Here is a 22,474-nt window from a genome sequence, read left to right as displayed (position 1 = left end):
TTCCCATCCGAAGAGGGAAGTAATTTTTTTTTTTTTGTGATTTCAAGAAGAACTGCATGGGGGAAGAACTTCTATCTTCATGACCCTTCTTGTCTATGTGCTCTGTGGAACCACCTACAGGAGAGGGTTGAGTCCAAAGAAGTTCTTTGTAGAACACGTGATATAACCCACATCTCTTCCCTTGATCAAAGCCACTGTGAAACTCTCTTTTTGATAAGAATTTGAGTTGCAAGTTCTGTAATGTTAACCTATTTCATACACAGAAATTAACTGCAGAACAACCACGACTCCAATCTAAGCTGTTCCAATTTAATACAATAGAATATTATAATGATGTTCCTTCTGAGCTTTTTATTTTACTACTCCAAAGTGCTGCAGTTCATTACAGAATAACCTTCCAAATTGTTTAATTGATGTTATTACGTTCAATTTAATTTTATTAAAAACATGAAACTAGCACTGTGTGTTTGTCTACTGACAGCTTGTAAGACGTTCTGTGAATAAACTTCAGTTAGGAAATTCTATCTCAGTGACTGCAGGTAAGAAAAGTTGCAACTCAGATTGTGCAGACATGATTGTTTTAACATACCTCAGGCCTGACCTGCATCCTGCTTGCTGTTTCTGTCCTGACCTTCATGTGGCCAAGTGCAGATGTACAAGTTGCTTCTACGATACTGTCATGCACGTGCTACAGAGAAGAAAAACATCCACTTTCTGACATGAGGCTTTACTACACACTTTTTATATTTACTCTTAAAAATATGGATACTGAAGATCCGTGCTTAAAAACAGGATATTGATAACATTTGAGAACGAAGAATTTTCTTAACTCGTTCAAATTCACTGAGAATATTCCATCCCAAGAAAAGAGAAGTCAGACACTTTCTTGCAGAATAACATTACTGAGTCAAAGGCATTTCTGAACACAGAACACCAAATCTCAAAAACCTGTAAGAAATGAGCAGAATTAAAACACCTACAGTAACATTTAAGAACCAAGTTTGAAATAAAAAGGAACCCAACTCAAATCTCTGAATCCAGTAGAGCACTTGGGACTTCGGCTAACTATTTCCACACCATTTCAGAGAAAACTGCATTTAAAACCAGTTACCCTCCAGGATGAATGAGAACAAACCAAATTTAAGGTGTTCTAGTCTTTATTTTTGCTTGGACATTTTACTTCTAGGCATCTGTTTTAAATACACTGAACTGTTACAGAGATGAAGCCCCAGCCTCTCTCCAGCCCCAATTCCTCATGAGATGGAGAGTACACTGACTTCCTTAATTGGGATAAGTAATATTGCAATAATTTTAATTTTGTATTATGTATTCTGTGTGACAGAAGTTGTCTTAATTGAAAGTATTAGCTAGAATTCCCTTCTCTGTTACTCATATTCAAGACCAGGACAATCCAGCCTAAGGAGATGCCTTAAATACATACCTCATCTCTAGAACATTCCATATGTTATCATCATTTAAAATCCCTTGGGAGTAGATATCAAATAATGCTAGTGTACCAAAATAGAGGTGACTTCCAGACAATGGTGAGGTTATGGGCATGCAAACCATTGGCCTGTACTTCTCATCCATGACACATAAACCTCCACAAACTGCTTCCTGTAACATTTACTCCCAAAAAATCATGGTATCAGAAATGGTGTTAAAACATTCCCTTCTGAAGCAGCCTCAGCCAAAAAAACAGACACACATTTTGCTATTTTCAATCTTTATTTCATGAATAATTAAGAAGAAAACATGGCAACATTGGCAAATTGAAGGCATACATACTAAATATTCATACAGAATACATTATGAAGAAACTAAATGCCCAGATCTTTAGTGGTCCTTGCAAACTAAAAGCATATTGGTCCTCCAAAAGGTTTAGCTTAAAATACTCTTGCTGACCTTTTAAGTTCCAATAACAGCTTGTGCCTTTCAAGCCAGAAACAGGGTGAAATACAATTTGAACACACTTCAATTTTCCTCAGAACTGTATTCCTAAGATCTAATCAGAAACATACAAAATATTTTTTTCTTCCTTACCTTTTAAATGTATAAGCTGTTACACCATTGTAAGTATTCAAGACTCAAGCACTTCTTGAAAGATGTTCAGTATTATTAAGAACCTGCATAGGTACATACATATACACAAATGTATTTGCACGTGTGTGTATATGTGTACATACATACATTTATGTAAAACCTCTACACATATCTCAAATGTCTATGTATGTGAACGTGTACATAACCTATTTGACAGGGTTCTGAAGAAGAAGAAAGTGCTTCTTGTCTAGAAGGAGGATTATTAAACCCATGTACATGTTTGGTCAGTCTAATATTTGCGTTTCAAATGAGTATAAAACCAATCAAATCAGAAAAGCTGGATGGAAGAGAAGAGCTTATAAGAATCATTGCGTTTTACATCATCTTTAAAGGCCATGGAAAAAGAGCTTTAGATTAGTTATTTAGGAGATGTAAGTACTGGCTGCAGTGTCATTTCAAACAAGGTTAGTCCTTAACTGATGTAGTGCTGAGAAGTTAGACTGAAACATCAACAACATTCTGTTCTTTCACCAAGTCCAAAATTCACCACACTGTTCTGTCAATTCTGCCTCACCTGAACTCAAAGTACCCCCACATCCAACAGCTAGAGGGTACCAATTAATGCCCTTCTGACTTTGACCTAGAGAGTTGTCCAACATTAAATGGGATCACTACTTTAATTCATGGACATTGAACAACTCTTGATCAGCACTGACCTAAAGTGAACGGACAGTCTGGAAGCTAACTATTCTGTGTTACATTTCATAGTGTTATACTTTCTTTCCATTAGATAACATACAGAAAAAACATTTCTGTTAAAAAAACCCTTCAGATAAGTATAAAAGTGCTACTGAAAAATAGTAAAAATGACTCTACTATACATTAAAAACTAAAGTTTCTAACTGAAATGTTGTAAGTTATGAGGATTAATTACTTGAGTATGTTATGTCTACTTGTGCTCTCCCTACTGAGCAGATTCCCAAGTAATCAACCCAGCTGCACATATGCAATAATTGGAAACCAGTAAAAGCCTCCAGAGAAACTTCCACAATGGAACACAACAGAAGAGCTTCTTTCTCTCCATTAACTGAAAAAGTTCAGAAAAAATAAAAATCAGCTATTCAATTATTGCAAATGCAGTCTACTGTCAAAACAGGTCAGTTCATGAACTGTGGAACCAGGACTGCCAATGGCTCCTCTGCAGCAGGAAATGTCCACTGGGCTTTTTAACTACCATATAAATACACTGCTCACATGCTAAAATAATACAGATACTTACTAGAATGAAAATGCACGTAATACACTGCTATGTTGGGGCAGAGTAAGTTTTAAACCTAAAGTTCCCCAAACAACTTGTTTGTATTCTAGAACTCTATGCAAAATACAAAAGCCTTAGAAAAGTGCAACAAAACTAACTTCACGACATTTTTCCTTTAGTTTACATAAATACAATCTCATAAAAATATTATTAAACAGAAGTATACTTCTCAGTGGAGAATGAATGTGCCACATTTCAGCTTTGAGTAAGTGATTTTGGCTAAACTGAAACTCCCTGAAAATAGGGAATTAAAATGAAACAAGCTTAATCACATCAGACTGCCATAATTCTGCAAGAAGTTCCCTCTCCCAGTCTACATCCACAGTTCCTACTGGAACTGGTAAGAACTATCTGTAACTCTGGTAGACAGTGGCCAAAGGGTAAGGAATATTCCAAGCAAAAGATATATGTCAATGGGAATGAAATCATCTCATATTCATAGCTACTACTGAAGTCTCAGCGTGAGGAAGCAAGCCTACTATCACAGAACGAACTCATGGATGGAGTTCATGTGGATGGAGGCCATAGACTTGCCAAACAGAATTCAAGTGAATGGTAGACCAAAAACTGGCAAGCACAGATACATAAGGAAAAACAGAAATTCTCAGCAATGCTAACAAAAATCAGAGGCGTACAGAACTCCATCTTAACAGTTATTTAGTATCGATTATCAAAAGCATACTTGCAACATATTCCAGATACTTAACATAATGGCTTTGACAATTACCAAGCAAAATTATACTGATTATACAGGAAAACCTTGCACAAATAAAGGCTCAGCAAGCCAATGAGTCACTCAAAGCCCATCCAGTCACACTTCTTCGAGGGCAGAAACACTCCTAAGAGATGTTCTTTCTAAACAGAGATGGCTAAATGCATTAAGAGATCTCTATGAACGTATATCTAAGGAGCTGGTAATTTTGCAGCAAGAAGACCTGATGGACACTGTAGGGTGATGGAGATAATATGGTTGAAAAGGAAGTCAAGGAAGAGTTAAGCAGTTCTAAGGTATTTTTCCAACTAACACACGCTAACCTGGGAAAGCACAACAGCATGTCTAGAACTTGTAAATGACTACTTTGTTTTAAGAGCATGTCCCACCAAATCTTTATTGGATGGGCTAATATTACTGACTATTCATGCACTAATGCTAACCTAAGAAAGGAACTGCAGAAACAGCTTGGCAGAATGTAAAAATAACAGAGAAAAATATTCACCGAGTCAAGGGAAGGACCACGAATAAACTATATAGTTAAATCAGCCTGTACACTAGTGCTATTATTTCAAAAATCTTCTTCAGTTGGCCAATTCAGCAGGAGTACTTCTTACAATAGGCAAAAAATGGTGTCAAGGTGTACAACTGGCTTCCTTCCCAGAAGGATTCTGCCCTCTAATTGCTCCTGCTCAAGGCAGCCTGCAGCTCGGCTGTTTCTGGTGGTTGTAATAGGCAAATAAGAGGTAAAGTCACCACGTGAGTCATATAAACACAATTTTAAAGGCTCAACTTTAGCCTGTGCATAACTTCTTGTCAGCCATCCAGGAGAGGCAGCTTTTGAAGAGACTGCCACATATCAGCATTCACAAGCAGAACAAAGTAAGAAGTTCTCCGTATCTCCAACTTCCCAAATAAACTTGTTTGAATCTAGGCTATAAGAAAATCTGTACCCAGGTCAAAACTGTATAGAAAGTGATAGAATTGAGTAAAAGTCATTTTTTTGGTCATGGAAAAGAAGCAACAGAGCCCAAATGGTCAGTTTTCAACTTTCTGAAGAGCTGAATGAGGGAAATGAAAAAAAAAAACAGAGAATTTAACACTGAGATCATTAACAGAGGGGAGACACCAAGGAGAATTTTTTGTCACAGCTACAAATTTAAGGCAGATTATCAGCAGTTTAAACCACTGTGTTGTGCGCATCGTCAGAGCAAATGCATTTCTACTTATGCAGGTAAAACCAGAGGCTGAATGCAGCCAGCAGCATTTATAGCAGATCACATCCATACATCAAAGCTGAGTTCACTGTGCCCTTGGAAACAAAAAGCATGAGAATGGACATCTCCAAAACACAAGAACAGTGGAAATACTTCACAAAATTAGACCAATTATGAGAAACTTGAGGAACACATTTTATACGAGAGAAAAATAATTCTTTTTAAATCTTGATACACTGTAAATAAATGCTACCTTGTGGATAGCCTATCCACCAACATCATTTTAAAAGGGAACCTTTCGTGCACAACTTTTCAGAAGCATGAGGATGAGAGGTCTTTGTGAGGGTCAGAGATCCATTCACAACACCAGGGCTATGGAATTAGTGTTTCCATATAAATATACAAGACAACAAAATGAATCAAACCAACTGAAAACCAAAACAAGTGTAATTCATTCTGAAGTCACTTCAATTCTGTTATTGTCAGATATCGGGTCAAAACTGACAGAATTCTCCTTAATGACCAAAATTTATCTTCTCATCCTTTCTTTTCGGTAAAGAAAACCCCACAGTTCAATGCTTACAATTATCATGATGACAATCAGCCAATCCTAAGACACATCTGAGTCTAAACTGACATCTCTGTGGTCTACGAAAGCATTTCAGGAAACAGGATCATATAGCATATCTGCATCAGTATTTTTGTCAGGTCCCTTCTGCCCACAGCTGGCAATGACTAACCCTGATATACTACAGCACAGGCATTTGCAAGGCACATATTAAATTGTAGTAATATAAACGGATAAAATATTTGTCTTTTTTCTTTTTTTTTTTTTAAAGCACATTCAATAATATTTTCTGGGGTGATTAAAAAAAAGAGGGAATTAAATCAGCAGAAACCTCGCTTCATATGTAAGAAATAACAGGCAGTTTCAGGATTAAGTGCGAACAGGAACCAAGTAGGACATTATCATCCACGTCCAGAAGGGCTACAGCTATTCTTTCATTTGAAAAATTAAATGCTGCTTGAACCTTTGCAGAAAACACGTGGCAGAGTGCAGCAGGGTATTATGTTTGTTTTTTATCTGTCATTGCTTCATTGCTTTCCTTCATTGCTTTCACGTGGACAGCTGTATGGCATCTTATTTGTAAAGGCTCAGATGTATGATTATAAAAAAATCTCTTTATGGTGCCCAGTATTCCTTTCTAGATAGAGTTTTATCAGCCAGACCACACCATGAAGTTTACGGAGCACTGAAGTTCAAAATAAGATCCGTTCTGTAGTGGCTCATAACTTGTCTCTCTGAAGACCAGCAGCTCATCTTTTCAAAAGAAGGTATCAGAAAAACATGATTTCCTCTTCTTACTACCACGTGTTATTTAGTTAAGGACCAGCACAGTGTTCCTGGTAAAGAAGGTGGGCCATCACACAAGAAATCAGTGTAAAAACACAACAGCTCATGACTGAATTTAGACCAAGAAACGCTGTCCTTTTCATTGGAAAAATACTTTCTTTATATATAAAGCAACGAATAAGACAATCACAGATAAGGATGTCTATTCAAAGCAAGAGTACAGATTTATAAGCATGAATGTGCATAAGTTGGAGTCTAGTAAGAGATGGAACATAAGCCAGCAGTAACATGTATTTCCAATAGGACTGCTCCTGTTGAGACTTATTTGAAGAAGCAAAGTAAATAAAAATAATGGAAGGAATATACAGGAAAGGAAACTGTATTTCAGACTTTTATTAAAATTTGTTAATGATTTTTTTTTTTCCCTTTGAAGCCTCTCTTGCAACAACTGCCTTTAGAGTATGCTGGCTTTTCAAATGCACCGACTGTTCAACTGAGGGTATCTAGCTGCTTTTAGGGATATGCAGGCTAAAGAATTATAAGGATGCACGAGACACTGCTGCTTTGAAAACTTCTCCAAAGCCCCTCTAAGAAGTTGTTTTGCAACATTTCATATACTCTTACAGGCACATTTATAACGTATTCTATTACAGACGTGTCAGTGTAAGCATTTTAAGTAGTAATTTTCTATAATGCTAGCTGCTGGAAACATACTGAATTATTACTCCTCACATGGGCTATGTTCTTCAGATGAGAGCTTTTTAGATTTGGCAATAAGTCTGAGTTAAATCTGTGCTTTTGTACCACGATGAAGTTTCACAGATGCCAAGTGGAGTTGCATTCACTGGGTTAACATCCATGACATTCAAACAGTCCTTAACAGTCGTAAGAGCACCATAGGAATAGAAGATTCGTTTTCTTTATAACAGGGTTACTGTGTTGAAAGAGCATGTGCTTATAAATAGCAGTTGTTACAGAACTCACTTCTAAAGTAGGCTTCTGCTTAATATTAATGAGAGATGTTCAACTGTGGGTTAACTGCTGGAAAACATTCTGAAAAATAAGAGGCAGAAGCAATGGCAGAGTGAAGTATTCCCTTGATTTGACAAACCAGATTACAACAAACATTTTAACAGCTTATAACAAATGGATGGATTAAATCATTCTGAGCCATTAACATTCTGCACAAAGCCCTGAAGTGCCAGGATGTATCAATCAATGATAGCTAAGGCACTTACTTGAACTCTTTTGCCCAAGAGCTGTTACATGAATTCAGGTGCATTTTAGGAAAACAAAAGCTGAGCAAACCAAAGTTTCTCAGTTAATTCCTTGTGAGAGCAAGTCTTTTCCATGCAATATTTGAGACTGCTGGGTATACACACATTGCATTAGTTCCTCCACTCTTGTCAGAGAACATCTCACCTTCTGTCACTCAGATGAGGATGTGCAACACCAATGAAAGACACACAGGAAACTGCAAAGGTAGATTTTTAGACAAATATCTTCATTATTACATCTTACTGAAAGTATCTTCTCTGCAGAGGAAATGCTGTCCCAGTTCCAAAACGCTACCACAGACATCCATGACGTTTCCTTGTATTGCTGTAAAGTAAAGCCTGGGGTAGCTGTGCATGCTATACAGGCATAGGAAGAAAAGGAGAAAGAACAAGCTGTACAAGGGTTGATTATTGATTCATTTCTGTTATAATGGAAGCACAGGGAGCTACTGACAGATTCCTTTCAGTACAGCATACCCTGAAAACCAGGAGCTGTATGTGCTAGTCTTTACAATCCATAAGATAAAGTTGGAAGCCACAACACTGTGACAGAGGTAGGCTTATAATGAAACTTTAGAAGGAAGAGTTCTTCTGTGCCAAATTCTCCGAGGTATCAAGACCACTTTTGCACTCAAGCTGTTGTGATGAAATAAAAGCTTGTTTTCCTAGAATATTGTGCACATTTTAAAGGAGTGAAAATAGCTATAAAGGCAGTAACTAAATTACCATCAGGAACTCTACTGTATTGGGGTACCATAGGCTGTGGGTGGAATATTTAGACTGTGGTATCAGGACACTACAGAAAGTTCAGTAATATGATGCCATGTTATCCTTTTCCTTCTCAAAGCATTAGCTGTACATTCAGTCTCCCATATGCTAGAGGATCCATTCATCTCACTCTCTTAGGTAAGAAAGCTTCAGGAAGTCTGGCTGGCAAGGTGGTAGATAAGCAGTCCAGGCTCTTTAGGCTACATAATTAATCTGAATAGCTTAATTACTTGGGTTATTCCAAGCAGTGGCAACAAGTTTTTGCTTTTTAACAGTTGATTCCAGGCTTAGTAGCTGAAGCAATCTGAAGCAATCCAGGATAGGGTCACCGAAGTTTGAAGGGACTCATTTGATGCCAGTTTTCAGTGAAATGGGGATTAGCATTTCAGCAAGATTTCCATCTGGTAGCTAATGTTGATTCTACTTCATGAATCTGTTGAATTATTAGGGTTTCAGGTTTCAAAGTATTTGTAAATTGCTGTAACATACAGCATGACATTCTGCCAGTCTGGACGTTCAGTTCGCACCATTTCATTGATGTCCTGTCACAGAAAACAGATTGGTCAAAATGAAGAACCATAGCCCTGTGAGGAACATGGCAGTATTTTTACAAAGTCATGGCAATGGTAAGCCTGTAAAGTTTCCATAATTTAAAGCATTGATGAAGAAAGCTTTGTTTTCCTCCATGCAACTTTATATTACTTGGAAATGTAAACAGCTATATGTATAGGATATATGTAGAATGTTATTTTGCTGATTTAAGATTGAAATAGTGCATACCTAAGTTGTCCCCCTTTTAGAACAATTAGTAGTGAAGATGTTACCATTCACCAGCCCCTTACACCAGTCTCACAAGTCAATGCAATCTGCCCAGGAACTAAGACAAAGAGTTACAGAATCAAGACCAAGATACTGACTGAACCTAAAGTTCTAAATTCTTATCACGATAAGAGTCAGTAAATGACAATCCCATTTCACAGTAGAATACTGACCTTGAGAATACTTTAATCTATATTTTTGAGTGAAGAGGCAAGAAAGAGGGAAGTTTGCCATCAGCTTGGGTATATGCAGGAGACAAAGCATCAGTGTGTGCCTAACCAGTAGGTCAGTTCACTCATTTCTTAACAAGTGTGCCAGATTGTCTATAGATAAGCTGAGCAAACACAGCCTGATCTGCCCTTTTCAGCATATGTACACAGGAATACAGTGAGACAGTTCCTAGACGTTTTTGCTTAGTGTATGGATCTCTTTTATAATCTTCGGTTACAAGGATCTCAAAACTCAAAAAGATGAAGTTGTTTCTGTTTTGTTGTTGCTGTATTTATTTTGTTTGGTTGGTTTTGATTCTCCATATGAAAGCAGCTGAACACTTTCTTATTCTGGGAACAAAGAAGTCCCCCTTATAAACCTCTCCTTACATCATCGCTACTATTTAGTTATAGTGGTTTTCACATTCTTGCTCATTCTTCACCCATGGAAGAGGAGAAAAATAAAAAAACACTACACACCTGTGTACTGTTGGTATGTAAATAGATTTTAAATCCTTAAAATGGATACACTTTGCACACTGAAAATTTAGTTCTTTTCAATTTGTCTTTTCAGGTTGTCTGTAATTAAGTACATGGCAAAAATCAAAGGACAGACAGCACTCACTGAGACTAAAGCTAAAGTAAGTAAAGTAAAAAAGAATTACTGCAGTTCTTTTCCCACACTGTAGTTCTTATATCAGCACTTGGTAAGAAACTTCCAGGTTTCAAATCCCTGACAAAGCTTAAGTACTTATGTCCAGGAGTTGCACTGCCATTGTGAGCAAACACAATGCTGGTGTAAAGGCTCTGATAGTGATCAAGGAAAGTGTTATTTTTAAAATACCTGACTTTGCTGTGTTATTAGTTGCTAACTATGGCAGCTTTGTTAGAATTTAGATTACTCAAGTATCACTTGAGTATTGTTTCTGATACTGGCAACTTTACTTGAATTTCTGCAATTAATCACAAAGCCTTGGGATATTCTCAATTCCCTACCTTCAGGAGTCTTACTTTCACTGTAAATCCTATCATGTTGAAAGTTTATTCCTTTAAGCCACAATTTTTATAAGACACACAATAACCAGTAATTGGGGGAAAAAAAAAAACAAAAAAAACCCCACCTTCAATTATTTACAATGCTGACAAATTAAATCTAAATATTAAAGTCTTGACTTTTACATTTCAGTGAGCAAAACAACAACTTACATAGCTTGATGTGTACTTCTGAAATTCCAACAAAACCAAATAATTAGAAAGTAGAACAGAGACAGGAGAGAGTTAATGGATCCTTGAAGGTAATATCACAACTATTTCTCGAATTATTCTCAAAAAAAAAAATACACTTACTTTATTATTATTTCTTAAAATACTGGAAAAAAAATGAGTTTTGGTGAATCTTTCTTTTAGGAGTTAATCTCATAAAATCACTGGATATCCCGAGATGGAAGGGACCCATAAAGATTACTGGCTCTGCACAGGAGTGCCTATAAGTTAAACCCTATGTCTAAGAACATTACCCAAATGCTTCTTGAACTCTGTCATCAGATTTGGCAGCCCTGTACTTGGCACCTCAAGCACTGTGTTCAGTTTTGGACCCCTCACTACAGGAAAGACACTGAGGTGATAGAGCATGTCCAGAGAAGGGCAACAAAGCTGTGAAGGTTCTGGAGAACAACTCTTATGGCGAGGAGCTGAGGGAACTGGGATGGTTCCATCTGGAGAAGAGGAGGCTCAGGGAAGACCTTATTGCTCTTAACTATCTGAAAAGAGGTTGTAGCAAGGAAAGAGTCGGTCTATTCTCCATGTAACAGTGATATGACAAGTGGTAACAGCCTAAAGTTGCACAAGGGAAGGTTCAGGTTGGATATTAGGAAGAATTTATTCCCTGAAAGAGTGGTGAAGTATTGGAACAGGTTGCCCAGGGAATTGCTGAAATCACCGTCCATGAAAGTGTTCAAGAAATAGACATGGCACTTATGGATATGGTTTAGTGGGAACAGTATTGATAGGCTGACAGTTGTACAAGATGACATTAGTCTTTTCCAACCTTAATATTTTTATGATCATTCTTTGGTGAAGAATCTTTTCCTATTATCTAATCTGATCTTCCCCCAGTGCAGCTTCAGGTCATTCCCAATCTGCCACAGACTATTTTGCTGTTGCTTGTGGTACAGCAGCTTGAGTACAGGTCTTTATCCCACTTACTATTTTACTGCAAAAAACAGTATTAGTTTAAGTGGCTGATAATATTGGATTTATGCTAGATTGATAGAGATTAAATAAAACCACTGATGCATGTGCCTATCATTTATGAGTTTTTTTCAGTAAAATGTGATACTGAGACTATAGGTTCTAGCTGAGCTCATCTGCTGTTATTTCTGCTTCAAAATCTTTCAAAAGCACAAAGTGGAATAATTTATTTTTTACGAATGGGATGCAATTTGTTCAGTATGTGTTTAAAACTCACCAGAGTGGATTTGATGCCAACACTTTCAGCTGCCTGAAAAGCCAAAGTGAAGTTTCTCCTCTGCATGAGATATGAAAACATATCAGAATCCAAGTAAATACTACTTCATAATAAGATGGTGTTAAGAAAGTTTTACTGTAAACTGCTAATTTTCCTCAAAGTGAGTCTGTAATTGGACCATTTTAATTTTAAAAGGGCAACAGAAATGAACATGTCCTAATATCACACAAAAGATCTTACAGTATTAAGGTTTTAAAAAGAATAGCAATTGCGTAGTCTGAAATGTTTCAATTATGATTTCTAGTAAGATCATTTTTCTAGTACTTAAATTAGTTCATTCTTCTTTTTTAGCTCATATTAGCTATATAGATTCTTGGACACAGTAATGGGAATTTTAATGTCATACCTTGTCCTGGCTGTTTAGCTCTTGATAAGGAATATGAGCTGGGAGGTAAGTATGGAGGACTGCACAGAAAGCCAAGCCATCATTCCAGCTGCTGCTGAAGTTCGTTATGTCAATATTCTTAAAGGAAAAAAAAAATGCAAACAATATTAAAATCATATTCTAACAAGTATTCGTTCAACAAACACCTTTTAAAAAAACAACACACAAAAAAAAAAGCAACAAAAAACCCCAATATTGAACAGCCAACACTGAAGTTCTGCGGTAAGAAACCAAAACACATTTCTATGGTAAATTAAAAAAAAAAAAACAAAAAAAACAGAAAAAACAATCCATGATAAGAATGTCAGTTAACATTACACAGGTTAAACAGAAAGTATTTATTTTCAAACTGTGCAAATACAGTTAAAAAGCATAAAAAGATAGGCTAGAAAGGGTATTAAGAGTATAAAGTTGTTACAACTGTACAGAGCAAAATATAAAAGCAAACAAGTTATGGACATATGTCAGGGCTCTTACTAAAATCCCTGAAGTAGACCATGTGGTTTTACCTCTGTTAATACAAGACTTTACTTCTGTGCTTCAGCACTGAAGCAAAATTTCTAGTTAATATTGATAAGGAAAAAATTTTTCTCTTCTAAAACATTTCTACATGAAAACCTACGTGAACAGCAACAGAAAGAGAAATTAAATTGCTACTGCAAATAAAGATGCTCCAACAGATTTAGCAGGAACCATGGCAGGGAATCAAATCTTTGTGACTGAAACTGAAATTGAAAAATTCAGCCTTGCACTCCTGATTCTTTGGTGACACTCAGTGACACTGGTAAATGCCACTTCTAAGAACACATGCAAGGTTACTGTAAAAAAAGCCAGCCCTGTCCATACAAATGAGGAGCAAGCTGCCTCGTTGGCCCTTCAGGACATTGCTTACTTGGCTGTTGGCAGCCCAGCAGTGGTGGAGCAGGTAGGTGGGCAGCAGTCAGCTTAAACTTTAAGCACCAAGTCACCCTTTCACCTGACAAGAAGTTACAGACATCACTTATCTCTGACAAGCACTGAAACTTCTCATCCGTCTAGCAGAAAAATGAACATGGAACCAATGTTAAGCTGCAGAACACTCACAACTAAGGCAGCTGAATTTCTTGTCAAAATGATGATGTGGATACAAATGGAAGACGACCGTGATCCCCTCTCCAACAGAGCGGAAAATAAATAAATAAATAAATAATTAAAAGCAATTTCTAGAAGAACGTGAGGGAAATCTCCATTTCCTGCTCAGCTTTCACGCTTCTTACACAAAGTCTGCACGATGCAGGTTGGGGCTGTGGTGATGTAAGAGTACGTGCTGGGACACACAATGCCAGGGCAGCGGTCTGAGCCCAGCCGGCTGCCTGCCCTCAGAGGAAATGTCATTGTTGGAGACCCCCAGGCTGTGGGAACGTGGTCCTCACTGCTTCCTCGAGCCGCAGGGGTGGGAAAAAATAAAAAATAAAAATAAAAAAGAAAGAAAATAGCTCTCCCTCCTTTCTCCTCGAGGGACAGGAAATTGGATTTAAATTAATGTGTGTTTAAAACTTTTTTCAATGTTACTTGAATTAGGCAAATAAATGCAAGATGCAGTACAAGACTAAGGGAAAATATCAGCAAGGAGGGATGCTGAAGCATTGCTGAGTCTGATTAACAGCCTCCAACACATCAGTTGGTCCAGTGGCTTCCTGGTGGATACCATTTCAACAATACCTGCTAATAATGACAGAATACAGGTTTTAAACCACTGCCTGCAAAACCTTGCTTACAATTTCTGCTTTTTTGTTGTTGTTGTTTTGCTGTTGTTGTGACTTTTGTGCTTTTGTTATAATTATTTTTGGTGGGTTTTTAAGAATGATGGGCTAAACAATTGATAAATACTAGCAACAGCCCATCAACTGATGCTGTACCTTATGCAGTACAGGAAAGGAGAACTGCAATGAGGATTCTGAAGGAAACTGAGGCTTTGTGGCTGGTTACAGGGAGAAATGCTCCACACATATCATAGACACAGCAGCGTTTATGTGAAAATGTTAGAGCTGGAACACCAGCATCACTAAAGATGCATGTCACTGAAGACCCACAGAACTGGGCTGAAGACAGAACACATGATTAAAAACACCCAAAAAACGATGAGGAGGTGTGATCAGCTCCAACTAGAACACATTTATAAAAACAAAACAAACAAACAAACAAACAAAATTAAGTTTACTTCCTCACCCGCAAAGGTGAGCAAGGAAAACAGGACCAAGTTGTGCTGACAATGGTAAAAGAAACTAAAACAGGAGAAATTTCTGCAGAGATGATAGCTGTGTAAAATTGAAATATCACTTCAAATATTAATAACATCTATGGAATGTTATATTTGGAATATAAACACTGGAAAAATGAGGCCATTAAAAAAAGTTCACCAACAAGCTTGGATGGTACTCAAGAACTTGGAATTCCCTGATTTCCTACATCATCCTGTAGGGTCCAGCACATTATTACTGAGATAACAAGCAGAAAACAAATCCATCATCCAAGAATCTTAATGAACCCAGAGAAGCTGCATTAAATACAACGGAAGGAAACAATTAAAAGGGACTGGTCTCTGTTTCCAATTCCTCCAAGCATTATGAATGGTTATTAACTCTCAGATTGAAGAACTGTAATATTGGTCAGGCACCAATCTAAAAACTGGACAGACTTATTTAAACTGGAAAATTTAATCTTTTACACAGGGCTTTGAGAACATAACTGGCACTTTTAAATATGGTATAATTTTATTTCCCAAATGCTTTTAACTACTTGTGTTTTTCCAAAAAGCTCGGTGGGTATAATGAAATCAATCTTGCATTAAGCTCTTATTTCTCAAAGAACTGACAGTAAACAGAACATCGACCTAACATCTCTGACATAATTTCTCCTTTGTTACTGCTTTTATTAAGTAATTGGCTCTATTAAGATAATTCTACTGGAATCTAGTCCGGAATTTTTCTCAAGCCATTTCAGACCACAAAGTATTAAAGCAATTGGAGAGCTCAGATAAATGAGGAATGAGCCTTTCTAGAGAGAGGTGAAGTAGGAGAAGTTTCATCAGTCCTTGCCCAACAACGTTTAATACTCAGCACAGGAGTGAAATCACTTCCAGTATTACAGATTTTCTGCAAAAAGCATTTCTAACAGTTAAATGACAAGCCTGAGTCATAAGGTTATGGAAAGCACTTGCCAATCAGGAATGAAAAACAGAGTTACAAATTTTTAGAGACAAAGTATAAGCAAGAATATAACATTTCAAATAATCAAACAGACCAAGTTCTATAGCCTGCCCTACAGCTGAGGCAAGCAGTGGAACAAACAATGGTAAAGAAACACCCACAGCAAAACACATTTCAAGCATGACTCAAGCTCCTGTCAGAATGCAAAGAGTAGCAACAGTCACCTCAAAATGAGTATCCTCTTGTGTGCACATAAGAAAAATGAGTAAGAAAATTCTTCCTGAAACTCCGATTCTACTTGTCTCCCCATCACATCGCATTCTGCAGCTAAGGAACTATGGAGATCATGGTTCCTAACCTACAGTTACAAACTAAGGACAAAATTTCCCTCATTCTCTCTTCAGCAGATATATCCACATCTGTCTTCCATCTCCTCAAACTCTGAATACTCCAATCTGAGCAGAAGAGCATCCTGCACAGCAGCTATTGCTGCAGCCCTCCCCTGCACAGGGAAGCGAGGTTCCCACATCTTCACTCAGCTTGGCTCACAAATGAGTTAGGACATAAGCAAAATAAAACCATGTGTCTGTGTCTCTGTTATGTTAGTTAATGAAATAAGTGGTCTGAGAAAGCATAATACGATTCTGTAGCATAATATATGAAATCATTAAAAGAAGATTTGAGGTTTAACTTTACAGACCTTGGCAGGCTTTTTGCCATGGCATAAAATTACTACTAAAAAGCTTTTAAAAGCTTTTAAAGACGCACAGAAGAGAGCATCCATTAAAAAATTAGAAAGGTAAACTACTAAATAAGTGTTCCTGTTATGCTTTCGGAAGGTTTTCTACAGTGTATTTTCCCTAGCCTTTCTGTGGTATTAATCAACATCAGCATTCCTTCAGTAGGGACAATGCCTGGTAATGCCTCCTGTGTACAAAGCTGTGACAGTAGCACCTGAGCTGTGTTCACTCCTCGACTTTTGTCCATCTCTCTTGGATAGGTCTGGCTCTCCCAGTGAGGACAGCAGTGTCTGCTCCCAGCCACACCATACCAAAGCTCTCCTTGGAAAAAAGTCTTTTTGACTGCACGTGTCAATGGGAAGCAACAGCTCCCCAGAGACAAGGAGACTCACTTCTTCCTACAGAAGGCTCACACACTTTTAGAACTGGGGTTAGGCAGAAGAGGCTCTCATACTAGGAACAGCTGGGTCCATACCCACCAGACAGCTTCTTTTTGAGCAGGCAGCTCAGCTCATGTTGGTGGAAAGGGAACTGCTGTAGCTCAGCCTCACCTACAACACAGTCCTTTCTGTTTTCCAGCTGTACCTTTTGCAGGCAGTAAAGCAAAGTACATCACCTCCTATCTGGATCCAAGTATTTAAAGACTTTCCCCCTTCCCTTCTTACACAGTGTTACCAAGCCAGTAACTGTTTCTAATACCAGACTCAGCTTGTCACTAGGCTCGAGATTCCAGACGCCACAAGCCAAAGTGTAAATCCTGAGGAAAAGGCTGTGATGTCCAAGCTGGTGGTAACTCCAAATTCCTGCTGAACCAGCTACCATGTCAGACAAACATTACTTTCTTGCAATCAGCAAAAACTGCCATCTGCTCCCCACTGAATCAGTCTGCACTGATTCCCAAATCATGCATTAAGGCTGATGCTGGGAGGATTTCAGGCAGTAGGTGACAATGTCCAAGTACTTCTGGAACTGTACCAGCCATGGCCTCCTCATTCCCAGCTCTTGGAAGGCAGTAAATAGGAAATATAAACCATCAAGAGCCTGAAATATCGGCCATAAAAGTTTCTTTTTAGACCAAAGATATGTTATTTTATAATTCTGGCACAAAGAAAGACCATAAAAGGAGCAGTCATCCTCAAAAAACTGTGATAACTTCAGATGTTAACATTTGAAGCATTTACAGAGATAAAGACAGCTCCATAATTTGCTCTAAATTTTGTCATAATTAAGTCTAACAAGTTGACATTTCTCTTGTATCAGAATCCAAATCAAACAGAAGAAGGAAGCATATCCTTCCTTAATAATTTTTGGCGAAAGCATCACAGCTTAAACCAGGGAGAGAATTGTTCTGGCAGTCAGGGTTACATCAATGAATCAACCAGACAGTGCCAGAGAAAGCCTGTGTATGCTGCAACCATCACTTCAGCACTAACAGAAGTGCTCTAAATGCAGCCTATGATAATCCATTTTTCGTTTATTGTAACCACACAGGGTCATCAGTGAGAAAAATTGGTACCATAACTGAACAACACACCCCTACCTGAAGACCACTACATGTCTGTCCTGAGCAGCCCCTCCGTAACCTATCCTCAATAGAAGCACAACCACTAACACCAAGAATAACCTGCCAAATCTCTTGGTCTTGGGTAGAATCCTAAACCTTTGCTTTTGTGCATGAAATTGAAGTGAAGAAAATGTGACGCATGTGCATGAGAAAAGATTAAAATAAATGTCATTTGACTGATGTGCACAGAATAGATGATCTTTTGATACACTGCTCATTTGTTCCTCCTATTCTTTCCCCTCTACAGGACAGAAAAAAGGAACATATTTTAACTAGGTATCATTCAGTTGTCAAGAAATCCTCCCCCTCCACCCTGCCATGTCAGAACTTCTCCAGGTTCACAGACAATGCTCTTTGCAAAGCAAATACTGGACTTACTTTTAAAATGAAGTTTCCATTTCAAATACAATGTGTATTTACAACTACAGACATACCTTGGTGATTTCATATTACATAGTCCACTAACAGCAATAAAAGTCTAAGAACACTGAGCTAAAGCCCTATTTCTTATATAATTTACCCCAAATACCTTAATTTGATCTCCCAGCAATTCCCACTGGAAAGCCAAACTCATACTCACTTATGCAGCCAGTTTCAGTGTGTAAGTTACCAAGAAACCAAAAAAAGACTGAACCCTAACATTAAATATAATGCACAGACTCTTCAATAGTGTCAGTCTATAAATAATTTTATACCTTCCTGATCAAACAACACATTTTCAGTAAGGGCTCTAATCAGGTGTACTCGCATCGCAATCACTTCAGATGGTGATTATCCCATTGTGAGCAAGTGCAGTAGCATCCCCAAATGTTGTACATCACTGGGGTATTAAAATACAAAAATGCAATTTCAGTAGAACTCATTTATTGCTGCCATGTAGATAAGTTTATTTATTTTTATTAATTATAACTATTATGTTTTTAAGATTTTTTTTTAGGAGAAAGAAGTTAGGCAGCATTGAAAAAATTAGAGGACAGGTGCTTTAGGGCTACATTACAGGTGTCTTTCAGTGCATCTGTAATTAGAAAGCATGGAAAGCTTCAAGAAAACTAAAAACATAGCTAAGAATATTGGTCTATTCTTGCAGCTAACTTGTGGCAACTGCTTTTTGGTGCTAGACCTGTGAAGTTAGTACTTTCTCATAATGCTGACAAAAATGGAAAATATATTGAAATATTGCTGTAGATAAAAATGGGTAAAGGATGTGTGTATCCTGTTTATTGGTCCCCTTCTTAACACGAAATGTGCATGCTCACATCCTTTTCTGGACTTTTATTAGTTATGTACTTAAAATGAAAGTAGCAGTACTTCAGCTAGCTAAAATGCTCTGCAACAGCTGGATAGGATTGCGTTATGCTTTGAAGATATCTGGAATTTTATGACAGTTTTATGACACTGCACATATTTTAGAGAAGCCAGGAAGATGTAGTACTTGGCACAGAACTCTGAAGCACTATGTCAGACCCTGAACCAAGCTGACACACGGTCAAATGTGACACATGGTTTGTTTGCTGTTAGTTTTCAGCACAAAATATCGTGCTGAAAACTGATGGACACTCATTCATCCTTTATCCAAATCCTCCAAAAAAAAAAAAAAAAAATGTGCACAACTCATCTTAAGAAAGCAGATCTCCTCTTTCATGGCTTAAGGATCTGCTGAGTCCTGAAATCAACTCACACTAACTGAAGTGAATGCAACGCTACCTAGACTGAACAGCCTCTAGATGAAAGTTAATAAAGAACCTGCCTGCTGCTAGCTCTGCAGTGACCTTCTGCAGATTGCCATTCCCAAAGCCAAAGTTTTGCTCTAGGAGAAGTTCTGCCTGCAAATAGCATTCAGACAGTATGTCTGTTAAAAGGAACAATATAAGAGAAAATGTCATACAGTTTTTTGTTTCAATAACAATTTCTTATTTTCATTGGCTGTTTTGGCCTTTGTTTTTTATTCAGGTACTCCTGAAAAGAATACCAGGTTTGGCGATACAGTTAAGTATTGTTTCATGACTAAAATATTTCTATTCATTGATTTCCTTCCAAATTTGCTTAAATAAAACAAGAAAATTGCACAATGAAGTAATTTATTAACAGTTTTTAGAGTCGGTATTAGTTTTTTGTAATGCATTCATAGAAGAGAGAGATGTAAGATTGCTTTAAAAAATATACTGCGTGGTATTACATGTTTGTCAGAAGGGAAAAGAACAGTTTGACAAATTCCTGTGAATGTGTATGAAGAGTTCTAAATAAAATCCTCCCATCATAATGGGCTGAAATTAGAGCTTCACAATGCCATAGTCTTTGAATTGTGTAGCACTCACAACATCTCAAGCTTCTAAAAGAGACAGATAAGACTCTTAATCAAAAGCTTGAAAGTAATTTCCTGGGGGGATAGGAGAGCAGAAGTAATTCTTCTTCCACTTTATTTCAGCAGACGAAAAAAAAAAACAACAGTTGTTGCAAGCAATTAAACAGTACTATATTCTCCACAAGCATCTTATGGATACAGGAAACCTGCCTGGGAAGCAGTACAGACCTTGGTTGTGTTTTTTTCCCCCCATTTAGTATTTTTAAATGGAATAAAAATGGAATCAAGTGCAGCTCAAGAGCTACAGCTGGCCTTCAGAGAGAACCATGTCTAATCATATGCTGCTGCTTTTTAATAACAATAAACCAACCACATCATTGTTTTTAGCATTTTAAGCAAGTGGCAGCTCATCCCTAACTCTGTACATTAAAAACTTTTTAAAAATTAAAATTCATATCTGGTTATTTGTTCAATTTCTATTTATTGTTTCTTCAACTGTTTCCCAATCTGCAGTGCATAACAGAATGCCTGGAATGAGAGCTAAGACACCACCAGGAGCAAGCATAGCATTACATCAGAAACAAGGCTTAAACTCATGTGCATGGTTTCACCTCTATTGGTAAAATATGAACAGTTGGAATAATTCCTCAAATATTTTATATACACGTCTGAATAGAAAGCTACATCTGTGAGAGTCTCCAGATGAGGTGAAGAAAAGAAAACCAAAGCATCTGTATTTGGCAACTAATGAAGATGTGAACACAGCTTTCCCTGGTGGCAAAGATATACTTAATAAATATTGGCTTTCAGAGCAGAGTTTACTTGCCTATCAGTAATTTTACGAGATTGGCATTAGACGTAAATTGCTATGATATTAGTAGGACAAAATGGACATATGGGCAGGGATATTCAGTCGCCTGTGCTCTGCTCAGCTAACGTGGCAGCTCAGACAGAAGCTGGCTGGCAGTCAGCTTGCAGGTAGCTCTAAAAGCATGGGCTGGCTCCTGCCCAGGTGGCAAGCCAAACAAAAGCAAGCAGTGGTACAGCAGAAAGGTAGAATTTACACAGATGGGAAATGCTGGGGATAGAAGGGATTGTCACAGAGTAAAGGACACCAGGAGGAGCTGGAGGTGTGAAAAGGTACCCTGCCAATATCTGGGGGGAGAGGGAAGCAGGGAGAGAGCTGGAATGCCCGAAGGAGAATTGAATGAGGAAGGGAGATGTTCCTTGCTCTGATGCTTGTTTACTGCATGTTACTTTTGAAACCACATAGTTTTAACACAAAAACAAAAACCACTGAAGGCTCCTCTTTCTAAAACAAGGTCCTTATTCTGGTACTGGTAATGGTTTTGAGACATCAAAAAGCTAGATAAGCACTATTCACTAAGAAAGACACGTTCTTATCATTACACCACTTACATTGCATACAACCAAAACTGAAATTCAGGAGATGCTGAAAATAATTGAATTCTATACAACAGAGATGTGGAAAAAAAAATGAGTGTGCTTAAAGCAGAAGACACTCTTGTCCAAAAGCTAACTCCCTACAGCCTTGGGATTTTATTCTACTACTCCAAGAGAAGGCATCCACTGGTTATACAGATGCTATATGCTATGGTTTCCTGTAGTAACATAGTCAGAGAACCTTACTATAATTGCTGAAGCAAGTATAGTAAGCGTCCAAAGCTATTCTTCTACTAGTGTCTGTAAAACTGAAGAAGAGTAATTCGAAGCAGCAATCTATTTAAGCAGAAGAAAGCTCTTTTACACTTTGCTTTTATGTGCACACAACTGTAGAGTGAAGAAATTGGCACGCTTTCTATTACTTTTCCTAACCAGGTGTTAAATTTATGTATACCTCACTTGAAGGCACTATGAGAAAATACTCCTGTATTTTGTTTTACAGGATTTGTAAAGAAATATAACATCCTGCCTTTTTTAAAATGTAGGGAAGGAGAAAGGCTCTGTCCACAAAGCAGTTTATCCTCAGAAATAGCACAGTTTAGCACTAGACGTGCCACAGGAAGAGGGGGGAGGGATTATAGCACAAG

At 37.6% G+C, this 22,474-nt stretch overlaps 1 protein-coding gene across 4 annotated transcripts in view; it reads right to left on the bottom strand.

Annotated features, from left to right (window-relative positions):
* Positions 1–22,474, bottom strand: part of SPECC1L (sperm antigen with calponin homology and coiled-coil domains 1 like) — a 78,521-nt gene that overhangs the window by 18,707 nt on the left and 37,340 nt on the right. For 2 of the 4 annotated variants that reach the window (XR_016458706.1, XR_016458707.1), the window contains exons 14-16: positions 12,591–12,707; positions 12,185–12,244; positions 590–688 (exon numbers count right to left, since the gene is read on the bottom strand). Coding sequence is in view for 2 of the 4 variants with exons in the window: in XM_031592309.2 (XP_031448169.1) it covers positions 9,142–9,231; positions 12,185–12,244; positions 12,591–12,707 (267 nt within the window). In the remaining 2 variants the exon portion in view is untranslated. Of the gene's footprint in view, positions 1–589; positions 689–8,378; positions 9,232–12,184; positions 12,245–12,590; positions 12,708–22,474 lie in introns of those variants that run through there. The other 2 variants (XM_031592309.2, XM_090120836.1) reach the window with 1 other exon arrangement.

This window comes from Phasianus colchicus, chromosome 18 (assembly GCF_987193195.1).
Source record: "Phasianus colchicus chromosome 18, bPhaCol1.hap1.1, whole genome shotgun sequence".
Classification (NCBI taxonomy): domain Eukaryota; kingdom Metazoa; phylum Chordata; class Aves; order Galliformes; family Phasianidae; genus Phasianus; species Phasianus colchicus.
Note: the sequence above shows the minus strand (reverse complement) of the source record. Positions and strands in the feature narration are given on the sequence as shown.